General features: G+C 44.1%; 1 protein-coding gene across 1 annotated transcript in view; it reads left to right on the forward strand.

The window, feature by feature from the left end:
* Nucleotides 1–19,619, forward strand: part of Cracd (capping protein inhibiting regulator of actin dynamics) — a 108,302-nt gene that overhangs the window by 54,698 nt on the left and 33,985 nt on the right. Inside the window, exon 3 of the mRNA XM_042678455.1 lies at nucleotides 8,016–8,187. Coding sequence (XP_042534389.1) covers nucleotides 8,016–8,187 — 172 coding nt within the window. The remainder of the gene's footprint in view (nucleotides 1–8,015; nucleotides 8,188–19,619) is intronic.

Genomic DNA, 19,619 nt, shown 5'->3' on the forward strand with positions numbered 1-19,619 from the left:
ATGGTAGCTCTTGCAGAGGATTTTTGCTACTGCGGGGAATCTACAAGGCCAGGTAGCAGGCACTCCCCCGCTATTTCTCCACTCCCAGTGGATCCTGATTCACAGCATCCTAGGAAACTGCCAGGGAGAGAAACGGCCGCCCACATGGCTTCCACTCTGTGGGAGAACTGTTTCCAAACACGGAGGCTTCACATCAGAAACCCTCTCTGCCTCTGTTACTATTTCTATTATTTGCTTTCCCTTGTGAAGTGTGAAGCATATGTAAAAGGGAGTTTTGACAGATCCGTGGACAAAAACCTAGAAAGGTTCAAGCATTGATGTAGCTTTGAGAACTAGGTGGGGATGAGAAGCAGCCCTGGAGTTGTCATTTTCATTAGTAGGTCCTTGCCTAGACCTAAGTACCTGGAAGCCATTTCAGGAGATTCTGCTTAGGCACAGTCAGTCTGTTCTGGTGTGAGTGACACGTCTATTGCCAAAAGTCAAGACATTAAGGAAAATCATGCCATGAAAATCACAGCACTGACTCAGAAAGTTCATCCGTGGCAGGGACAGTTTACAAGCGCTTTGTAAGTGTGGCATGCATCCATTTGTTAGCTTGAATATTTATACTTGCTAATAATACAGCATTTGGTTATAAAGTACTGTCCTAGATTCACCTAGTGTCTCAGGAATAAAGTTGAACGCTAACTTTTAAAAGGAAAGGAACTTAGTGAAAAATCTAGCACAGTGGTATAGATGTGAATGGTTAGAAATCTCTAAGTGTAATAAATGTGATGTTTGAGTCTGAAGAAGTAAAGTTTGCTATGGACAGGGACATTTGGAGGAGGCCTCTGGGGGTGGGGTGGAATGATGTGGAAGGAGGGTTGTTGAAAATCAATTGGTAACCAAGAGCACCTGGTATACACAGGCAGCTCTCACAAGGCAGCGATCCAAAGCCCCTGCAAGATACTTGGGGTTGTGCTGGTAGGCGTTTTTATTTTGTTTCTCTATACTTTAGTTCAGCTGATGTAGTTTCCACCATCTGTTTCTCTTTGTTTATTTTTGGTTTTTGTTGTTCATGGGGCTTGAACTCAGGGCCTGGGCCCTGTCCCCGAGCTCTTTTGCTCAAGGCTAGTGTTCTACCTCTTTGAGCCACAGCACCACTTTTCTGGTTTTCTGATGCTTAAGTGGAGATAAGACTCACTGACTTTCCTGACTGGGCTGGCTTCAAATCATGATCCTCAGGTCTCAGCCTCTTGATTGCCTAGGATTACAGGTATAAGCCACCAACGCCCAGCCACCTAGTGATTCTTGTGGATGAGATGGTACGCATCAATCTCATTGGAACAAATTTGCTTCTCAGAACAAGGGAGATGGTAGCATAACAGCATCTCTGTTCTTTATCTGTATTGTCAGTGTCCCAACAGTTCTTTGTAAGTCTGGTACAGACTCATTTGTTCACAACGCTGTGAACACTGACATTTCCAAAAAGACTGGGTTTGATGGCGAAATGCTGTGGCAATCCCTAAGAGAATCTGAATACACCTTTGTGCCATTTGGAAATTTCTGACTTCTCAAACATCTGGCGGATCAGGAGATCTGTATTATTGAGCAGCAGGCATCATGTGAGGGTGCTGAGGACACAGAGCAAGACCAGGCGCTGTCCCCAGGGAGTCTGACCGGTAAGAAAGCTGTCACATGCTGTGCAGTAGGCCAGCAGACAATGGAAGGAGTTGTTCTTTCTGATTGGAGTGTTCAAGGAAAGCTTTATAGAGAATGTAGATCTGGATTGCCTTTGGGGGGGGGCAGTCACATGTTCTCTAGGAGGAGGGAGAAAGGTATTTTAGGTAGAAGGAATGGAAAGGGACAGAGGTACTGAGTTCACAAAGCCGCATAGCTGAAGTGATGTCTGATGTCACCCACCTACAAGGAGGTGTATTGTTTGTTTACCCACTGCTGTCTTTAAAAATGCAATTTTTCCCCCTCACAATCCTGGCAACAAAAGTCCATAATCAAAGTGATGTCACGATTGATGTGTCTTCTGAGAGCTTTTTCCTGGCCTTGTAGGTGGCCACCTTCTTTGTCGGTGTCACGGTCATCTGTGTGTGTCTGGGTCCTGATTGCCTCAGTGAGATTATGGCTCCTATTTGATGAGTGCCCCACCTGATGATCCTGTCACTGTTTTACCTAATTAACCTTAAATACCTTTTAAAGACCTTGTCTTCAGATAGTCCAGTTCTGAGGTACAAGGGTTAGGATGTTAAACATATTAACTTGAGGTCCACTGCCATAAGTGGTGTGAGGAAGCCAAGTATGAATCACCCACACAGGGGCCAAAGGAAGGCGTGGTAAGTCACCACTGGGTTGGGAGCTTGGAGAAATCTCTAAGGATAGAGGGCTCAGAGAATAAATAAAATTGCCTCCTTTTTAAAAGGAAGAAAGAACCAGGCACTGGTGGTTCATACCTCTAATCCCAGCTACTCAAGAGGCTGAGATCTGAGGACTGCCGTTCAAAGTCAGCCCAGGCCTCAGAGACTCTAATCTCCAGCTAACCACCAAGAAACTGGAAATGGAGATGTGGCTCAAAGTGGTTGTGCACTAGCCTTGAGCAAAAGAGCTCAGGGAGGGCTGGGAAGGTAGCTCAGTGGTAGAGTGCATGCCTTGCAAGCATGAGGCCCTGGGTTCGATTCCTCAGCACCACATAAACAGAAAAAGCCGGAAGTGGTGCTGTGGCACCAGTGGTAGAGCGCTAGCCTTGAGCTGAAGAGCTGAGGGACAGCGCCCAGACCCAGAGTTCAGGCCCCATGACCGGCAAAAAAAAAAAAAAAAGAGCTCAGGAATAGTGCCCAGGCCCTGAATTCAAGCCCCACAACTGACAAAAAGATGGAGGAGGAGGAGGAGGAGGAGGAAGAGGAGGAGAAGGAGGAGGGAGGAGGAGGAGGGAGGAGGAGGAGGAGGGAGGAGGAAGAGGAAGAGGAAGAGGAGGAGGAGGAGGAGGAAGAGGAGGAGGAAGAGGAGGAGGAAAAAAGCATTTACAGCTGAGGAAACAGCAAATCCATGCTTTGTGCCTGTTCCAGAGGACACAGCATACACCCTAGCCTGTACCCTCAGATGCCCTGTGAGTCCTGGAGATGCGTTTCTCACCACATTCTCAGCCTCTGACCCCTGGTTGTCACAGCCACAGCCTCTACACAGCCTCTACTGCCCCTCACTGTGGTTCCAAAGGCCTTCTCCCCCTTCAAAAGAATTCCAGAACTGTCTTCATTTTCTCACTTAGCAGACAGCAAGTATCTTCCTCCTATTCTTCTTCTTTCCCCTTGTAACTCAACCAGCTGCCATGCTGCCCCTCCCCCTCCCGTCTGGAGGTAGGACTCGGGCCTCGGTCTTGACATTACTCAGCCCTGCACATGCTGTACAAGTCTACCCAACTTGTAGCCAGCTTCTTAGTCATCACTGCAATGTCCTGGGGTTATGGGGTCTGGTACAAGTATGGTGGTTGTGGCATGATGTGTTATGTAACCTTTCCTTCCTTCCTTTCTTCCTTCCTTCCTTCCTTCCTCCCTCCCTCCCTCCCTCCCTCTCTCCCTCCCTTTTTTCTTCTTCCTTCTTTCTTTCTTTCTTTCTTCCTTTCTTTCCATAGGGCTTGAACTCAGACCTGGGTGCTGTCCCTGAGATCTTTAGTCAAGGCTAGTGCTCCACCACTTTGAGCCACAGTGCCACTTCCTGTTTCTTGTGGTTAATTGGAGATGAGAGTCTCATAGCTTTTCCTGCCATAGCTGGCTTTGACCTGGGATATCAGCCTCCTGAATAGGTAGGCATACAAGTGTGAACCACCAGCACCCAGCAATCTTTTAAATTTCACAATCTCTTGTAAAAAAAATCTTCAGTTTTCCCAAAGCAATGCAAAAATATCCTTAAATTAGTAAAAATGTAGGATTCAGACAATTATGCTTATTAATCAAAACAGCCTAACATGTTGTAGTCAACTCACTCAAGTGTACTGAGCAAGATGCACAGTGTTTGAGAGGATGTGTGTGTGTATGAGAGGGAGAGAGAGAGGGAGGGGAGAGAGAGAGAGTGTGCATGGGAGAGTGCAGGAGGGAGGGAGGGAGGGAGAGAGAGAGATGGGGCTAGGGAGAGTTCTGGGAAGCGCAGGAGCAGAATGGGGTGTGGGGAGAGGAGCGCATGTTGAGGAACTGTAGTCACGGCTGGCCTCTGAAGAAGCACAGTCAACAAATACACTTACTTTATCTGACCTGGATTCCCAGGTGGCTAGGCCTTAAACACCTAGTACATACTTCTGAGAAACTCCAGGTTAAGACATTATGGTACTTAAAATGAACTGTCCCAGGAAATTTCTGTTTCTCATTTGGATGCATAGCATAGACTTCCAGTGCAGAAGAGTTGGGTACTTTTATTGTTTTGGGGTGACAAAATGAAAACGTAAGGGTTGCATCCTTATGACCAATGATTCAGATTTGTTTGACTTGCCCCATGATTTTTAATTTTTCAGACTCTTCTATATAAACTAACAATTAGGATGATACAGCCTTCGGATGGTATATCATTTTATCTGAGAAATAATAGGTAATGAGCACTTCTTTAAATGAAAAAAAAACTAAAGTAACTACTGGATCATGAAAATAAATTAATTTTAATTCAGTCCTTTAAGCATGAAAATGTGTGATCCCTACAGCGGTCCATGTGCATCTGTAAGTTCTTTAATGTGGAAAATTATGACAGAAAGATGCTGAACTATTAAGAAAATGTGGTGCCCACCACCTCATTGCCTATAAATTTAATCTTACAGCTTAAGATGGCAAATTTCTGGCGAGGCTGGGGAGCAGATGTTTCAAAGCTAGTAATAGATGGCGATCAGGATCTGAGCCAAGTGCTCTTGTCTCTGAGACCTGCACACTTAACCCCTAATGGGAGCTGTAGTCAGTAAAATAAAACTGAACTTGGTAATAGCTACATCTGTCCTTCCTCTCCCCTCCCCCCAACCCCGCCTTCTTCCCCTCACCACCCCTGCACTCAACAAGAGTAAGTTTTGTGTTGTAAAATTCTAAAATACTATCTTAGAGGCTCCGTATTGGAGACTACTTTGCTCAACGACCTTTCATATTGGCGGCTGGATTGGAGGACCGCCCCCATTAACATTGCAGAAGTGTGCTCTGTTTTGTTTAAATTGCTTCCAGCTTCTAGGACCCATCTGTGTACCACAAAAACCATCACGATAGCAATTGCTCTTTGTGAAGCAAATGGCGGCTACTGGCTATTTTCAGCGCACAGAGGCCATGCACTGTTGATTGTATGGAGGCAAACTGCAACTACTGCTCTAGTCATACGCTGATGACAAGATAGACAGTAGTGTACACATAGTCCAATCATCGTAGCATGAAATTGCATGCGTTTCATTAACTTACTTTTGATAGGAGAGCTCTTACATTGGAGAATATAAATTGGGGAACCAAATAAGGATGTAACTTCTTTCCTCACTTGTAAAATTTATATATTACTATCACTTACTGGCTATTTCAACATAGGATAGACCTCAGTGTCATTACTGAATCTTTTCATGAAGTCAGACGTAGAAAATTAATCAATTGCCAGTCAGTGCTAAAAAATAGAAATCATAAGACAAACCTTAATAGCTAAAGATAGTTCTGATTTGGAAGTGAAAAATCAGGAAATTATGTTCCATAACTGAGATGTCTCTAGACTCTGGAGCCAGCAGGCTTCTGTAGTCTGAGTCTTCCTAAGAGAACTTGTCATTAGGACTTCTGATCTTTTTCTCCTCCTAGTCAGAAGGGCTAGTTGTTGAAGGGAGAGCTGGGTTAGGTTTTTATTGTTCTTGGCCTTTGTGATAACAGACATTGCTGAACCGGCATTCCGGGAGATCTCCGAGAAGAACCCTGTGTGACACTGGACTTTGACAGTCTTCCAGGGAAGCCGCATGTGTATATGTGCAAGATTAGCTGTATGAGGAGCAGCACCAGGCAGACCTTTACTAGCAGTCCTCAAGCGGGCTAGCTTTGCAGATGGATTGCTACAGGAGGCCATTCTGTGCTTGCTGAAAGCCCCTCAGGGCCTCCGAAGCCCTCCTTACCCTGGTGTTCTCTCCTTTGCTTCTTCTATCTGGTGCTGCATCATTCATCACAGTGTTAGGCCCAGACTCCTGTGTAGGACCTGGACCCGGGAACTCTGGGCCCACCAAGAGTCAGCTAGGAAGGCTGGACCTGTGTGTTCCCTGCAGGTATCTCTCTTCTCTGTGTGTCGGTGCTGGAACTTGAATATTTGGAGTGTCTTGCTCTCACTTGGCTTTTTCACTCACAGATGGCACGCTACCACTTGATCTGTGCTTCCAGTCTGGCATGTTTTTGCTAGTTAATTGGAAATAGTTGGGTTTAAACTTTGATCCTCAGATCTCGGCCTTCTGAATAGCCAGGATTTCAGGTGTGAGCGACTAGCTACCCAGTCCTCCTGCAGGTACATTTAAATACCCATAAGCCTTCTATTTTTTTTCCTTCTTCAGAACTCCTGACTCTTGCTTTAAATATGTCCTACTAGGAATGGTGGCTCGCACCTATAATCCAGCTACTCAGGAGGCCAGTCTGAGGAAAAAAAAAAAAAAAAGATTAGTACAAGAACAAGATCCTATTTGAAAAATAAAACAAAAATTAAATCTAAGGGAACAATTATGTTACTCAAATGGTAGAGTATTCAGGCTTAAAACCCCAGTAGCTGCAGATGTAGATATAGATAGAACTTGATCAATAGATATAGATACAGGTATGTTATTTCATCTGTTTCTCAAGTTCTTTCTGTGTAAGGTGGCCGGGGTGAGGGGAGGCATTTGTAATATCTATCTCGTAGAGTTGTGAAGATTGAGTTAATAGCTATCACATTCTTAGATCAGCCCTACCTCCTAAGAGTTAAACAGTTGGGTTTGTTTTTTCTTCTTTTCGTTCTTTCTTTTCTTTCTTTCTTTTTTTTTTGTCAGTCATGGGTCTTGAACTCTGGGCCTGGGTGCTGTCCCTGTGCTCTTCAGCTCAAGGCGAGCGCTCTACCACTTGAGCCACATAGCACTACTTCTAGTTTTCTAGTGGTTTCTTGGAGATAAGAGTCTCATGGACTTTCTTGCCCAGGCTGCCTTTGAACCATGATCCTCAGACCTTAGCCTCCCGAGTAGCTAGGATTATAGGTGTGAGCCACTGGCACCTGGCTTCTTCTTCTTTTTTTTTTTTAATGGCCAAACTGTTACATAAGTGGCTCTTTATGTTTCCTAAAGAAAACAAAAAACAAAAAATGTGAAAAGCTGCTTTTCTGGGAGACAGTGATTTACACTTTGTTTTGAAAGGTGGAGCAGTGGGAAGGAGTTTGTATCTGGAGGAACAGCACTGAAAAGTCATTCCTGAACTCTGTAGCGAATGCTGGCAGCACGCGGGGCGCAGTGACACACAGGGAGATGCTCGTGGCAGCTCCTTTGGGGCTCCTCCTAGGAGATTTTTTAAAGCTGAGAGCTAAACTGGAGGTATGTAGAGAGGAGGGCATGGGGAGTATAGTGGGACAGGGCTAGAAGAAGGCTAGTGCCAAGAGTTAGCAGTTACCTTCTGTGTCTAATAAGGACTAAGGCAGAATGAATGAGTGACATTTTCTTCAACACCTGTACAACTTACATATTTTTCCTCAGCTTCTTCCCTGGAGAAGGGCTTTGGACAACTACTTTGTTAAAGAAAACAGGCCTCACCCTTTTGTGGCCAAGTCCGAAGGGGAACTAGACAGGCCCTGAAGCTCCTGCCTCCTGTTTTCTTCCCAGATGTTTCCTGGGATTCTGAAGGAATCGAGTGCATACCATGCCTGTGGATTGTGTGTTCATAGGCTGTACCAAGGCTGGCCTTGGTATTTCTGGCACCAGGCTTGGCTGACGGCTGCCCTTTGCCCTGGCTTTCTTGATTGTAATTTGCCCTTAGGCTCAGAGGCCCAACCCTATCAAACTGCTGTGTGTGTATGTGTGTTTATCTTGTAATCCACAGACAAGAAGAAGGGAGGCAAGTTCCAGCCTTTTAAGAAGTTGTTTGGCAAAAGGAAAAAGAAAGATACTTCGTTTTCCCGGGAGGAGTCAGTGAAGCAGAAGAGTGATGGTGTCCCAGGTGTGAGCAATGGGGCCTTCTCTTCGGATGAGGAGACCCTGGAGGACAGTCTGAGGTAACAAGGCCCGCTTTCCTTTCCTGTCTCTGGCAGAGGCCCGGGATGGGCAAGGGATCCCAAGGGAGGCAAGTGCTGTTTTTGGGCTTAGAAGACAGGAGAGGCCTCCTTGGTGTGTCCCAGCTGGGGCATGCGCGTGGCACTCGGTGTGCTATCTGTGGAGATGTCACCCTGGAGACTTAGCAAAGGAGCCTGCCATCATTTCTCCCAAGTGCAAGGAGATTGGGTTTTTATTCCATGCCTTCGTGGGTGGTACAAAGTCGGCTCCTCTCTGGTCTGGCTCAGCGAGATCCTTCCAGTTGAAGACCAAGTTCCTATGTCCCAGTACTCAGCAAAGAGAAGGTAGACATAGAAGAGTGACTAGATTGGCGTGGAGGATGCAGATGGTTCCGGTGCAGAGCAACACCCCTTTACCCCTCGCTATCTCTAGCAGCTTTGGACGTGAGTTCTTGGTGGACATGACTTCTCCTTCTTAATCTCCTTCCATCCTTCCTCCCCTTTCTCCCTTCTTTTTCTTCCCTCCTTCCTTCCTTCCTCTCATAGGACTCAGGCCAGAACACATCTGGTGGAGAAACAGAAGGGAAGGGAGGTCAGCCTGCATTGGCTAAGTCCATTATGGTCGCTCCTTAAGAAGTCTTGCGACACTCTGGTCTGATTTGTTGGTTCTTGTCTGAATTTCTAGCATTGGGTCCCCAGCACCTGCAGAGAACTTGATATTTCCTGTGGAAGTTATTCTATTTCTCTACTATTAGCCTTATGAATATAGAGACCAGATTTTATTAAGCCTCCTATTAGGTGCTCAAAAAAACAAAACAAAACCTGTGTGTGTGTGTGTGTGTGTGTGTGTGTTTCTTTTAGTTGGGTACCAGTGGCTTATACCTATAATCCTAGCTACTCAGGAGGTTGAGATCTGAGGATCACAGTTCAAAGCCAGCTTGAGCAGCAAACTCCATGAAACTTTATCTCCAACTAACCGCCCCCCAAAAAGCCAGACGTGGAGTTGTCCCTCAAGTGGTGGAGCACAAGCCTAGAGCACAAAAGCTCAGGACAGTGCCCCAGGCTTTGAGCTCAAACCCCAGAACTGGCACCAAAAAAAAAAAAAGTTACCTTTGAATGCCTGATATTGCCTGAGCTACCTAATATGTGCTAATGAGATGAATGGTAAAACCTGTTATGTCTTTAATGTGGTCCAAGGACAAAGACAAAAGCAATCTGTAGTGTGTGTCAGTAAGGGAATTCCAGTACACTACTTGTGCACCTAATACCAAGACCATAGAAAAGCAGCACACATTGAGTCCTAGAGCGTCACCAACAGTATCCATTGCTTCTCACCAATACTGGCTCTTTGCCTAGATGGGCCTGCATTGGTTTTTCCATTGCACTTAACCTTTAGGGTAAACAAATGATTGATTTCATTCTAGTCTTCAGAGAAAGGAAATTGGAAGGAAAGGATTTATCTGGGGTTGGGGGGAAACACACAACTAGCATTGAGTGACAATCCCACCTACCTCTTCATCCTCTTATCCCCAATATTTTCAGTGTGAATCAATTTTGGCTTTACTTCCATTTCTTCAGTTGTTAAATAGGAATGGATTTTTTTTCTTTAATACTCAGAGTGAATCAAGTGTGCCCAAGAAGCAATCTAATGCAAAATGAGGTCAAGTCTGGAAAGTTCACCTTTGGAAGGACCGTCCTATGAAAACATGTCATTTACGTACTGGGTGTGTGTTTGCCCACATCTCTGATCTGGTGAATTGTCTTAGACTCTGACAGAAGCTATATGCTCCCATTAATTCATATATTCCATTTACTTCTTGAAAGTTTCCTTCAGGCTTGAGGTTTTGAAGAATTTGAGAAAATTCCACATTAGATCTAGCAGCTCCCTTTCTATAAAACACAGGCAGTGTTTCCTGCTCACACTATTAACTCTTGCTTAGAAACCTACCTTTATAAGACATAGCCAATGTTTCATTTAGACATTTGTATATATAAAAGCTCACCTCATAAATAAGAGTCTAGAAAAACAAACTTTGCATTATAAATTTGGAACATGTCGCTTTAAATATTTTAAAGAGAAATATAGGAAAATAGAAATCTTTTTTTAAAAAACATGCATCTCCTTTCTTTCCAGGAAATTGGTGCTTGTATAGTAATTCTGTGTATCAAGTTAATTTTATGTGCACTGCTTACAACAGAGCTCAATTGCTTGTTGCCTGCTCTATTTACAGATGGAGAAAATGGAAAATACCATTGCTAACAAATCTTCCAGTGTATTGTTCAGTTAACAGACAGATTATTTTATGTCCTTTCATTGTGTAAAGAAACCTCTTGAAACTTTTTCTTTTCTGTTTCCAGAACAGAAAGCTGTCATTAGCACACAAACCTCCAAATTCAGTTAACATGGTAGAGGCCCAACGAGACAGATTGCAGTCCAATAGGAAGGAGAATTCTTGAATTACTAAAAATCAGGAGTCTGGGTTGTCCGCAGGGTTTGTGAGGATGGCATTTCTTCACAGAGTGTTAACTTAAAGTTGCTGAACTTTAACAGGTTGAACTCTTTAGAATCTGTCATTCGAGAAATGTCTCTGTGGCTAATAATAGCTCCTCCCTGATCTCCTGCTGCTGCAACTTCCCATTTCCCTCGGGTTTTTAAAGCATTTTGTGCTTTCTGTAGTTTAGAAACCTTTGTACCTCATGCACTGCTGGCATGCTTTGGGAGTGAAGAAATAAAACACGATTTTTTTTTTTTACCAATTTAAAGTGTTTTTTTCTATTAATTAAATATAACTAATACTATATTTCCAAAAGAATGCTAAATAAGTGTTCCATGTAAAAATGGAGAAAGGATCATCTTGATTTGAGAAATAAATTCTAGGAGGAAAAATGTAATAGGATTGTTTGGGGGATAGGACAGGGGTTGGAATTCAGCATCTGGTGCATGGTAGACAGGTGCTTTATCATTTGAGCCACTCAGCTGGTCTTTGGATGTTGGTTCTTTATGAGATAGAGTCCAACTTGGTGCCCAGGCCAGTGTAGACTGTGATCCTCTTATTTTTGCTTCTCCTAGGATGACAGGTGAATGCCACTATTAAGATAGAGTCTGAGGAAACTTTGAAACTCCCCCTGCCCCTCCTTCCCCCAGGCTGGCCTTGAACCTTGATCCCCTGTTCCATCTCCACCTCACAAGCTTAGTATTATAGGCTTCAGATACCACATTCAGCAAAATAAGATTCTTCACATGGAGTTTTATGGGCTTTGACTGTATTCCTGTGCCCTGTGCCTCTGTAAGAATAGGGTTGTAGGATGGAGCATTTCAAAGATTCCTTTCATCACAGAACCTCTTTTCATGGAGGATATCCAACAGCATGTATTAAAGCCACCATGCATTGAACAAATGGTGATGTGCTTTACACAGAGAGCTGGTGGAATAGTCACAACTCTCAAAAACTGGCTTTACTATCTTTAGTTCAAACAGGAGAAAATGAAGGCTGGCATCATGAAGCCGGTCAACAATATGCTCTGAACTGCCCACCAGTCTGTCCTTTCAGAAGCCTGAAGCATTCCAGGGAACTTGTCAAGGGACCCTGAGCTATCCTCCTGGCTTTGGTCTGGAGGTTCAGGTGTCTGCCTGAAGCTCTGCTGCTCACTGGCAATCTATTCCCACTGCTTCTTGTTTCTCTTTGACATGTAGTATTTTTGATATCCTGTTCAAAGACAGCACTTCATATCAAATGCCAATTATAAGCACAGTGAAAAGTGGCATTCACTCAGAGAGAGGGAGACCAGGAAATGGCTGAGTAATGAGGAGACCGTAGCTCCCTCTAAACCATGGTAAGGAAGTAAGAGTAGCTGGAGATGGAGCCTAACCCGTCATGTAAGGAAGGCCCATTTTCCTTTTTTTGCATGAGATTATTCAATAGTCTTAAGGTTGTCTTGAAATACAAAAAAAAATCAATCTATATGAAGAACGGAAGGACAAAAAATAAAGCAGGTAGCTCTATTAGATAATAACATAAGCAGACACTTTCATGAGAGAATGAACGTGGCAATTACAGTAGGAGGGAACTTTCCATCTCATTCTATGAAGCCAGTATTACTGTCACACCCAAAATAGGCAAAGAAATCACAACAAAAAAAGCCATGGTCCTGGAGGTCGTTTCTTTCTTTCTTTCTTTCTTTCTTTCTTTCTTTCTTTCTTTCTTTCTTTCTTTCTTTCTTTCTTTCTTTCTTTCTTTCTTTCTTTCTTTCTTTCTTTCTTTCTTTCTTTCTTTCTTTCTTTTTTGTCAGTCCTGGGGCTTGAACTCTGGGCCTGGGAGCTGTCCCTGCATTCTTCAGCTCAAATTGAGCACTCTACCGCTTGAGCCACAGCGCCACTTCCAGTTTTCTGGTGGTTAATTGGAGATAAGAGTCTCAGGAACTTTCCTGCCCGGGCTAGCTTTGAACTGCGATCCTCAGATCTCAGCCTCCTGAGTAGCTAGGAGTACAGGTGTGAGCCACCAGCACCTGGCAGTGAGGTGGTTTCTGCCTGTGATCCAAGCTACTTGGAAGGAAGAGATGGGGAAGACTGCACTCTGAGCCCAGCTGAGCAAAAATGTCAGCAAGAGCCTCATCTTAATAACAAAGCCACTATTCGTTGTATAGTAATAGATAGGAAGATTGCAGTCCAAAGTCAGCTGGGACTGAAACCATGAGACTCAGGAAGGAAGGAAGGAAGGGAGGGAGGAAGGGAGGGAGGGAGAGAGAGAGGGAGGGAGGGAGGGAGGGAAGGAAAAAATGGGCTGGGAACATGATATCAGTTGTAGGGCTTGCCTAGCAATTACAAACCCAGTGCGGCTGAAAACAAACAATCAGAGACTAATGTCTTTATGGGTAAGAGCACAGTCTAGTAACAAAGAATTAATCACCTTGACCAAGTGGGTTTTGTCCCAGAAATGCAAATACCTTCTTCACTTCTAGTCTTATGTGGTCCTGGCATTTTGTTGTTGGTTTGTATAATCGTGATAGTGTGAATGGTTTTTTTCGAATGCTTTATTTTTTTTTGTTTTTGTTTTGAGGTCCGGTCGTGGGTCCTGAACTCTGCGCGCTGTCCCTGAGCTCTTCAGCTCAAGGCTAGCACTCTACCACTTGAGCCACAGCACCACTTCCAGCTTTTTTCTTTTTGCTTATGTGGTGCTGAGGAATCGAACCCAGGGCCTCATGCATGTAAGGCAAGCGCTCTACCACTGAGCCACCTTCCCAGCCCCCAGATGCTTTATTTTTTATGTCCTTCATTTTATTAATATATTAGTTGCTTTTTCTATTTGAAAACATCCTTTTGATTATTGGATAATCACATGTGAAAGAATGAATATGGATTCCTTACACAGTACCAAAAACTAACTCAAAATGGATTACAGATCTAAACCTAAGTCCTAAAATCATTGTAACACTCTTTAAAGCCAACAAGAGAGTAAATTTCCATTACCTGGAGTTAGCCAACTGTACTGCTTCCTTTCTGGGGATTGAACCCAAGGGCCACATACATGCCAGACAAGCACTCAACAGCTGTCTATGACTTTGAATTAGGTATGGTTTCTTAGGTGCCAAAAGCACAAATGAACAAGAAAAACAAAACATTAATTGGACTGTATTTCATATAAATATAAATATGTATGTACTTTATATTATATATTTTATATATAATATAAATATATATTACATATTTTATATAAATATAAGTTTTATATTATGTATGATGTCATCATGAAAGCTGAAAAATGCATCCATAGAATGGAAGAAACATTTGCAAATAATATAGTTGCTAAGAACCTTGTATCCAGCAGAGGTAAACAACTCTTATGGTTCTTATTTTTTAATGAGCATAGGGTTTGAATAGATGTTTCCATTTTAAAAAAGTATAAAAGTGTCCACAAGGGTTGGGAATGTGGCTTAGTGGTACAGTGCTTGCTTAGCATGCCTGAAGCCTGGGTTGGATTCCTCAACACCACATAAACAGAAAAAGCTGGAAGTGGCACTGTGGCTCAAGTGGTAGAGTGCTAGCCTTGAGCAAAAAGTTCAGGGACAGTGCCCAGGCCTTGAGTTCAAGCCCCAGGACTGGCAAAAGAGAGAGAGAGAGAGAGAGAGAGAAGTATCCACTAAGTTATAAGCCATACTGAATATCATGGAGGTCACCTGAGGAGGTGCCCTTAGGAAAAAATTAAATGTTGGCAAGGATAGAACCCTCATACATTTCTGATGGACTATAGCAGATGCTAAAGGGTTAGGTAGATTTCTTTTTTGGGGGAGTGGGGGGGGGGGGTCTGGTCATGGGGCCTTGAACTTTGGGCCTGGGCGCTGTCCCTCAGCTCTTCAGCTCAAGGCTAGCACTCTACCACTTGAGCCATAGTGCCACTTCTGGCTTTTTTTCTTTTTGCTTATGTGGTGCTGGGGAATTGAACCCAGGGCCTCATGCATACAAGGCAAGTACTGTACCACTGAGCCACCTTCCCAGCCCAGGATGATTTCATTAGTCTTTAGTACTTTAAAAATGAGAGGACTGAGACTTGAAGTGATCCCAGTGCTCCTGGTATACAAGATGTGAGCCGTCTGTCACGTGTCTGCTTCCTCTTCTCTCCCCAGTTCTCTACACTAACGAGGAAGTGTTCACTGGTCCACACAGCCTACACTAAGTCCCCCTCCCCACCCAGTATTGTTCTTATAACTTCTTTACCTTTCCATAGAGTTAAGTCTTATGGATTAACATTCTTGTGTAGCCCTCAGCCTGTGCCTGGAACCTACCAGACATTCATTCATTCAGTAGTTACTACTGAATGAATGAATGAATGAATACGTGAGTATTATACTTTATACCATATTGACACTTCCCACCATGTAAGGCAGTGTTTGTCTCATTCATCCTCTCGTTTTCAGCCAAGGTACCAGGTATCATGGCCCCTCCGACCAGCTGGGGAAGGAAAGTTCCATGCTTGGCTTTAGGAGGCATGTGTCCCCAGTGAAATGACATTAAATCCCAGACTCCCTGGTGCCACATGTGCCTTCTCTTGGTCTTGAGTCCATTCTGAGGATGAAGTTAAAAAAGACCAATTGTACTCTATCATTTATTTTCTCCCTCTTAGAAACCTGGGAGGTGCTGAACTGAATGCGGGGAGGGGACAGAAATTTAGGGCTTATTAAATAAAAGAGCAGGAGAAGCAAGAGAACCAAGCTGAGTCAAGGGAAAGAAGGATGGATCAGTCATGGCGGTTGTGAGAGATACAGTAGGAGGCTGGGGAGCACAGCAGATGAGGGAGGAGCTGGGGGTCCTCCTGTGATTGCAGGTGCTGTCATTTGTGAGCCAGTGACCTTAGCAAAGCCAGCCTGTCATGTGTTCAGTGGATATGCCATCTCCCCAGATTCTCATAGACAAAAACGCACATGCTGTTGTGACCTTCTGCAAATTGCCATATGCACACAACATAGAAATATTATGAGTCAGTTTTTTAAAAAAGACATTGATGACTAGAACACAAGGCAAGAAGAGGTGGATTCAGATGAAATCTAGAGAGATTTATGAAGAGATCTTTCTCCACGGGAGACAACTGAGGAGTAGAACAGGTAGTATGGAGGCCTGTGGAGCCTCACAGGGCTTGAGAGGCAAGCGATGATTGATTGCTGTCCTATGATGAAGACACTGGCATGAGCATGGGAACTGCATGAGTCTCTTGACTTCCAATTCTAAGACTATGTGGTTTAAGATTCTGAACGTATCCATCCCTTCGATTTGTGTGGCATAACCCTGATTTTATTCATTCCCAACTTATCTGATATTCCGTCATCTGTGGATTACCACCTATTTTTTTGTAGGATACTGGAATCCAAGGTGAGCCTCTGAGATGCCACATGGCACCAAATCTGATCCCAGTCTTCCTGCAGCTCTAGTTTGTTTGATGAAGATGTTTAATGGCCCATTAGCATTTCATTTGAATGAGATGCAGGGAACTGTTTAGAAAGAAAACTGCTGATCAATTGCAATTGGCCTCGTTGTCATGGAAACAAGCTGAAATGGAACTGTAATTATATTTCCTTATTCCTGAAGTGAATCCCTAATCATTGCCATAGTAATTACCTAATATCTATGGCCCCAAATTATATGATGCTTGTCCAAAAAAAAAAAAAAAAAAAGAACGAGGAGTGGGAGGCTGAGGCATGTATCTGCCATGCAGCTGCTGACAGGCTTTTTTTTTTTTTTGGGGGGGGGGGGTGTTGGCAGGGGAATTTCCCTCATAGGCTAAAACCCAAGGTTAGATGTTATCAATGGGTCCTGGAATGTGCCCAGTGCTTCAAGCAATCACTAAAATCTAAATCAGATAGGATAATCCCAGTTACAACAGAAAACACAACAACTACTATATTTAACAGTAACAAAATACGTCATCTGACCCAGTGAAAAAGTATAGAGATCTGGCAAGCCCAGCAACATCATCAAGCTCTAGTCCCTTCTTTCTCTAGTGTCCTTGGGGAGTGAGCTCTGATCCTCAGGCTTATGTCTTCATGGTCACAAGACAGCTGCCACAGTTCCAGGTGTCACACACAGACAACAGAGACCAGGAACAGAGAGAGGAAATGAGGCATGATGGTGTACACCTGTGACCCCCGCCACTTGGAATGGTGACAAAGATTATGAGTTTAAGGCCAGTCCAGGTAAACTTAGTGAGACCCCCATCCTAAATCAAAGTATAAACAAAAAGCCCACAAATGTGGCACAAATGGTAAGAGTATTTGCATGTGTGGAGTCCTAGGTGTAAAACTCAGTACTGCCTAAAAAAATTCTTTTCACTTCTTTATCTTGTGTCATTTCCTGTAGATAAGAACTTTCTGAGTAATGACCCTCTCCCCTGAATGACCCTCTCCCTTGCTTTTCCTTGTTCCTGACACAGACCCTGTCCTGTTGGTCCATACAGTGAACCAGATAGCTCAGCCCAGATAGCTCTTCTTGACTCCTCCCCACGATTCTTAGCACCTAGTATTCACATGGTGACTGATGGCTGCAAGGGTGGTCTTGGTTGTTTTCCTTCTTGACTCCCGTCACCACACTGACCTTCCAGCGCCCTGGACTCCAGGCCACAGGTCCAGCATGCACTCTTTGTGTCTTCTCCTCCACCTCTGCAGATAAGCATGGCCACAGAGCCGTGGACCCGGCCATCCCAGTTGCTTAGAAGGGAAGAAGATCCCAAACGGGAGAGCTGGTTAGATAAGCCCACCACATAGTGGGACCGATCTGAAAAGAGAACCTAGACACAGATCCCAAAGCGTAGTATGGGTCTCATTCAGGTCACTGAGCCCTTAACAACCAGTTCTCCCCAATAGCACCCTGGTTTCTCATCAGGAACTCCTATGAACACCTCGCTGTGGGTAGCTCTCATGGCACACAGTGTCTCCTAGTCATGAGAGAAGCCATTGGCCCAGACTTCCACTCCCCCCACCCTCCCACTGCAGCCTGGTGTGACCATGTGACCCAGCCTGGCCAATCAGAACTTCTCTTCCAAAGCTTGCTTTGGCAGAGTAAAGGACTAGACTCTAAGAGGAGCCCTAAATTGTGCTTTCTGTGGCTTTGGATACTTATGCCAAACTCTTTTATTTTTTCCAAATCTTGGTTCTGGCTTCTTTTATTTGGGGTGCCATCACTGTTTCTTTTGGTTGAACAAGTCAAGGTTGTTGTTTGCAATGAAGAACTGTAGTGTTGCATTTAGACATCAGGAAAACTGGGTGAGAGAGGGTTGGAATACAGTGGAGGCAGCAAAACAAACCAGTTCGCTGGCTTGTGCTGAAAGGAACTCCAAATGAAGCTTGGAAAATGCTAATATCCCACAGACTTGGCTACCCTCAGGGCTGCTCAGAGCTTTCTTTCCAGAATGGCCACCACACAGGCAGGCCTGTTCCACCCAAAAAATACCCTCCTGAAATTCTCCTTCCTACCATCAATCTGTTTACATCATATTTGCTGTTCCATCATCATAGAAAAGCCATCTGAAGTTGGGCATGGTGGTGCATACCTGTAATCATAGCTACTTAGAAAGTAGAGATTGGAGGATCAAGGTACAAGGGCCAGCCCAGGCATAGTTTATAAGGCACCATAATATACAAAATTCCATTTCAACCAATGGGATAGCGCAGTGGCATATGCCAGTCATCCTAGCATCAAAGGGAAGCACAAATTGGAGGATCCCAGTCCAGGCCAGCCTGGACATAAAGCAGGGACCCTATCTTGAAAATGAACCACACCAAACAGTGACTGGTAATATAGCTCAACTAGTAGAGTGCCTGATTGGCAGGTACAAGGCCTTGAGTTCAAACCCCTGTACTATTGGAAAAAAAATATGGAAGGGAGGGGGAGGGAGGGGGAAAAGGAGGGAGGGAGGGAAGGAGATAAGCCATCTCCTACTCCCAAAGTCTGCCATCATTTTCACCCAGTATTTCTCCTCTCCCACTTTCCCCTCCTTCTTTTATTTCATTCTCCTATAAGATGTGTACTTATCTTTATAGACAGTGATTCTGTTTAATTTAGGGGAGGCAATGTCATGTCTTCAGGGTGAAGACTTCTGGCACACCTGTTTACTCTCTGGGCCGTGGTTGAGTCATAATGCTACCTGTATATGTTGTTTGAATCTTAATTTTAAAATGATAGTGCTGTCATTGCAGCATTAATCTCCATAGCCAAAAGGCAGGAACCCAAATTCCCACTGACAGATGAATAGCTATAAACAAAATGTGGTTTTTAACATACTGTGATTCCACCTTTAATAAGAACCAGCTTCTGCTGGGCATGACGGCTTAAATCTGCAATCTACTTGAGAAGCATCAATAGGAGGATTGCAGTCCAGCCAGCCCCAGGCACAAATGTGAGACTCTGTTCAAAAAACAACAACAACAAAAGCAAAAAGGGCTGGACATGTGGCTCGGGCAGTAGAGTGCTTGCCTAATGAGAGCAAAGCCCTGAGTTCAAACCCCAGTACTACCAAAAAAAGTTTTTAAAAATGGTAAAGTTTATGTTATACATATTTTGTCCCTAAGAAAAGCTCTTAATATTATGTAAGTGTAAAAAGTTATAATGGTAGATGACCAGGAACCTCTGAATTAAATCTCCTGCCCTTAAGATCACTATTCAAGTAGCATCTTTGTCACCAAGGAAACACAAGCGTCTGCAAAAACGGTAGTACATTAGATTTCTGTTTAGCCTGGATGGATTCTCTTCGCTTCACCTTTCTGGATCTCTGCGTCCTCGTCCCTAAAGATAAGGGCAGTGATTATGGGCCATGCACAGGTGGTTACCTGTCACAGCAGGTCACTCACCAGGGATGTGGAGAGCAGCCATCTGAGCAAACACCGTGTGGAGAACGTGCACCCAGCAACACAGAGCTCAGGATTTCCAGTCCACTGGTTTCTACATTGACTTG

The sequence above is a fragment of the Dipodomys spectabilis genome, unplaced genomic scaffold (genome assembly GCF_019054845.1).
Source record: "Dipodomys spectabilis isolate Male_0828 unplaced genomic scaffold, ASM1905484v1 ptg000043l, whole genome shotgun sequence".
Classification (NCBI taxonomy): Eukaryota; Metazoa; Chordata; class Mammalia; order Rodentia; family Heteromyidae; genus Dipodomys; species Dipodomys spectabilis.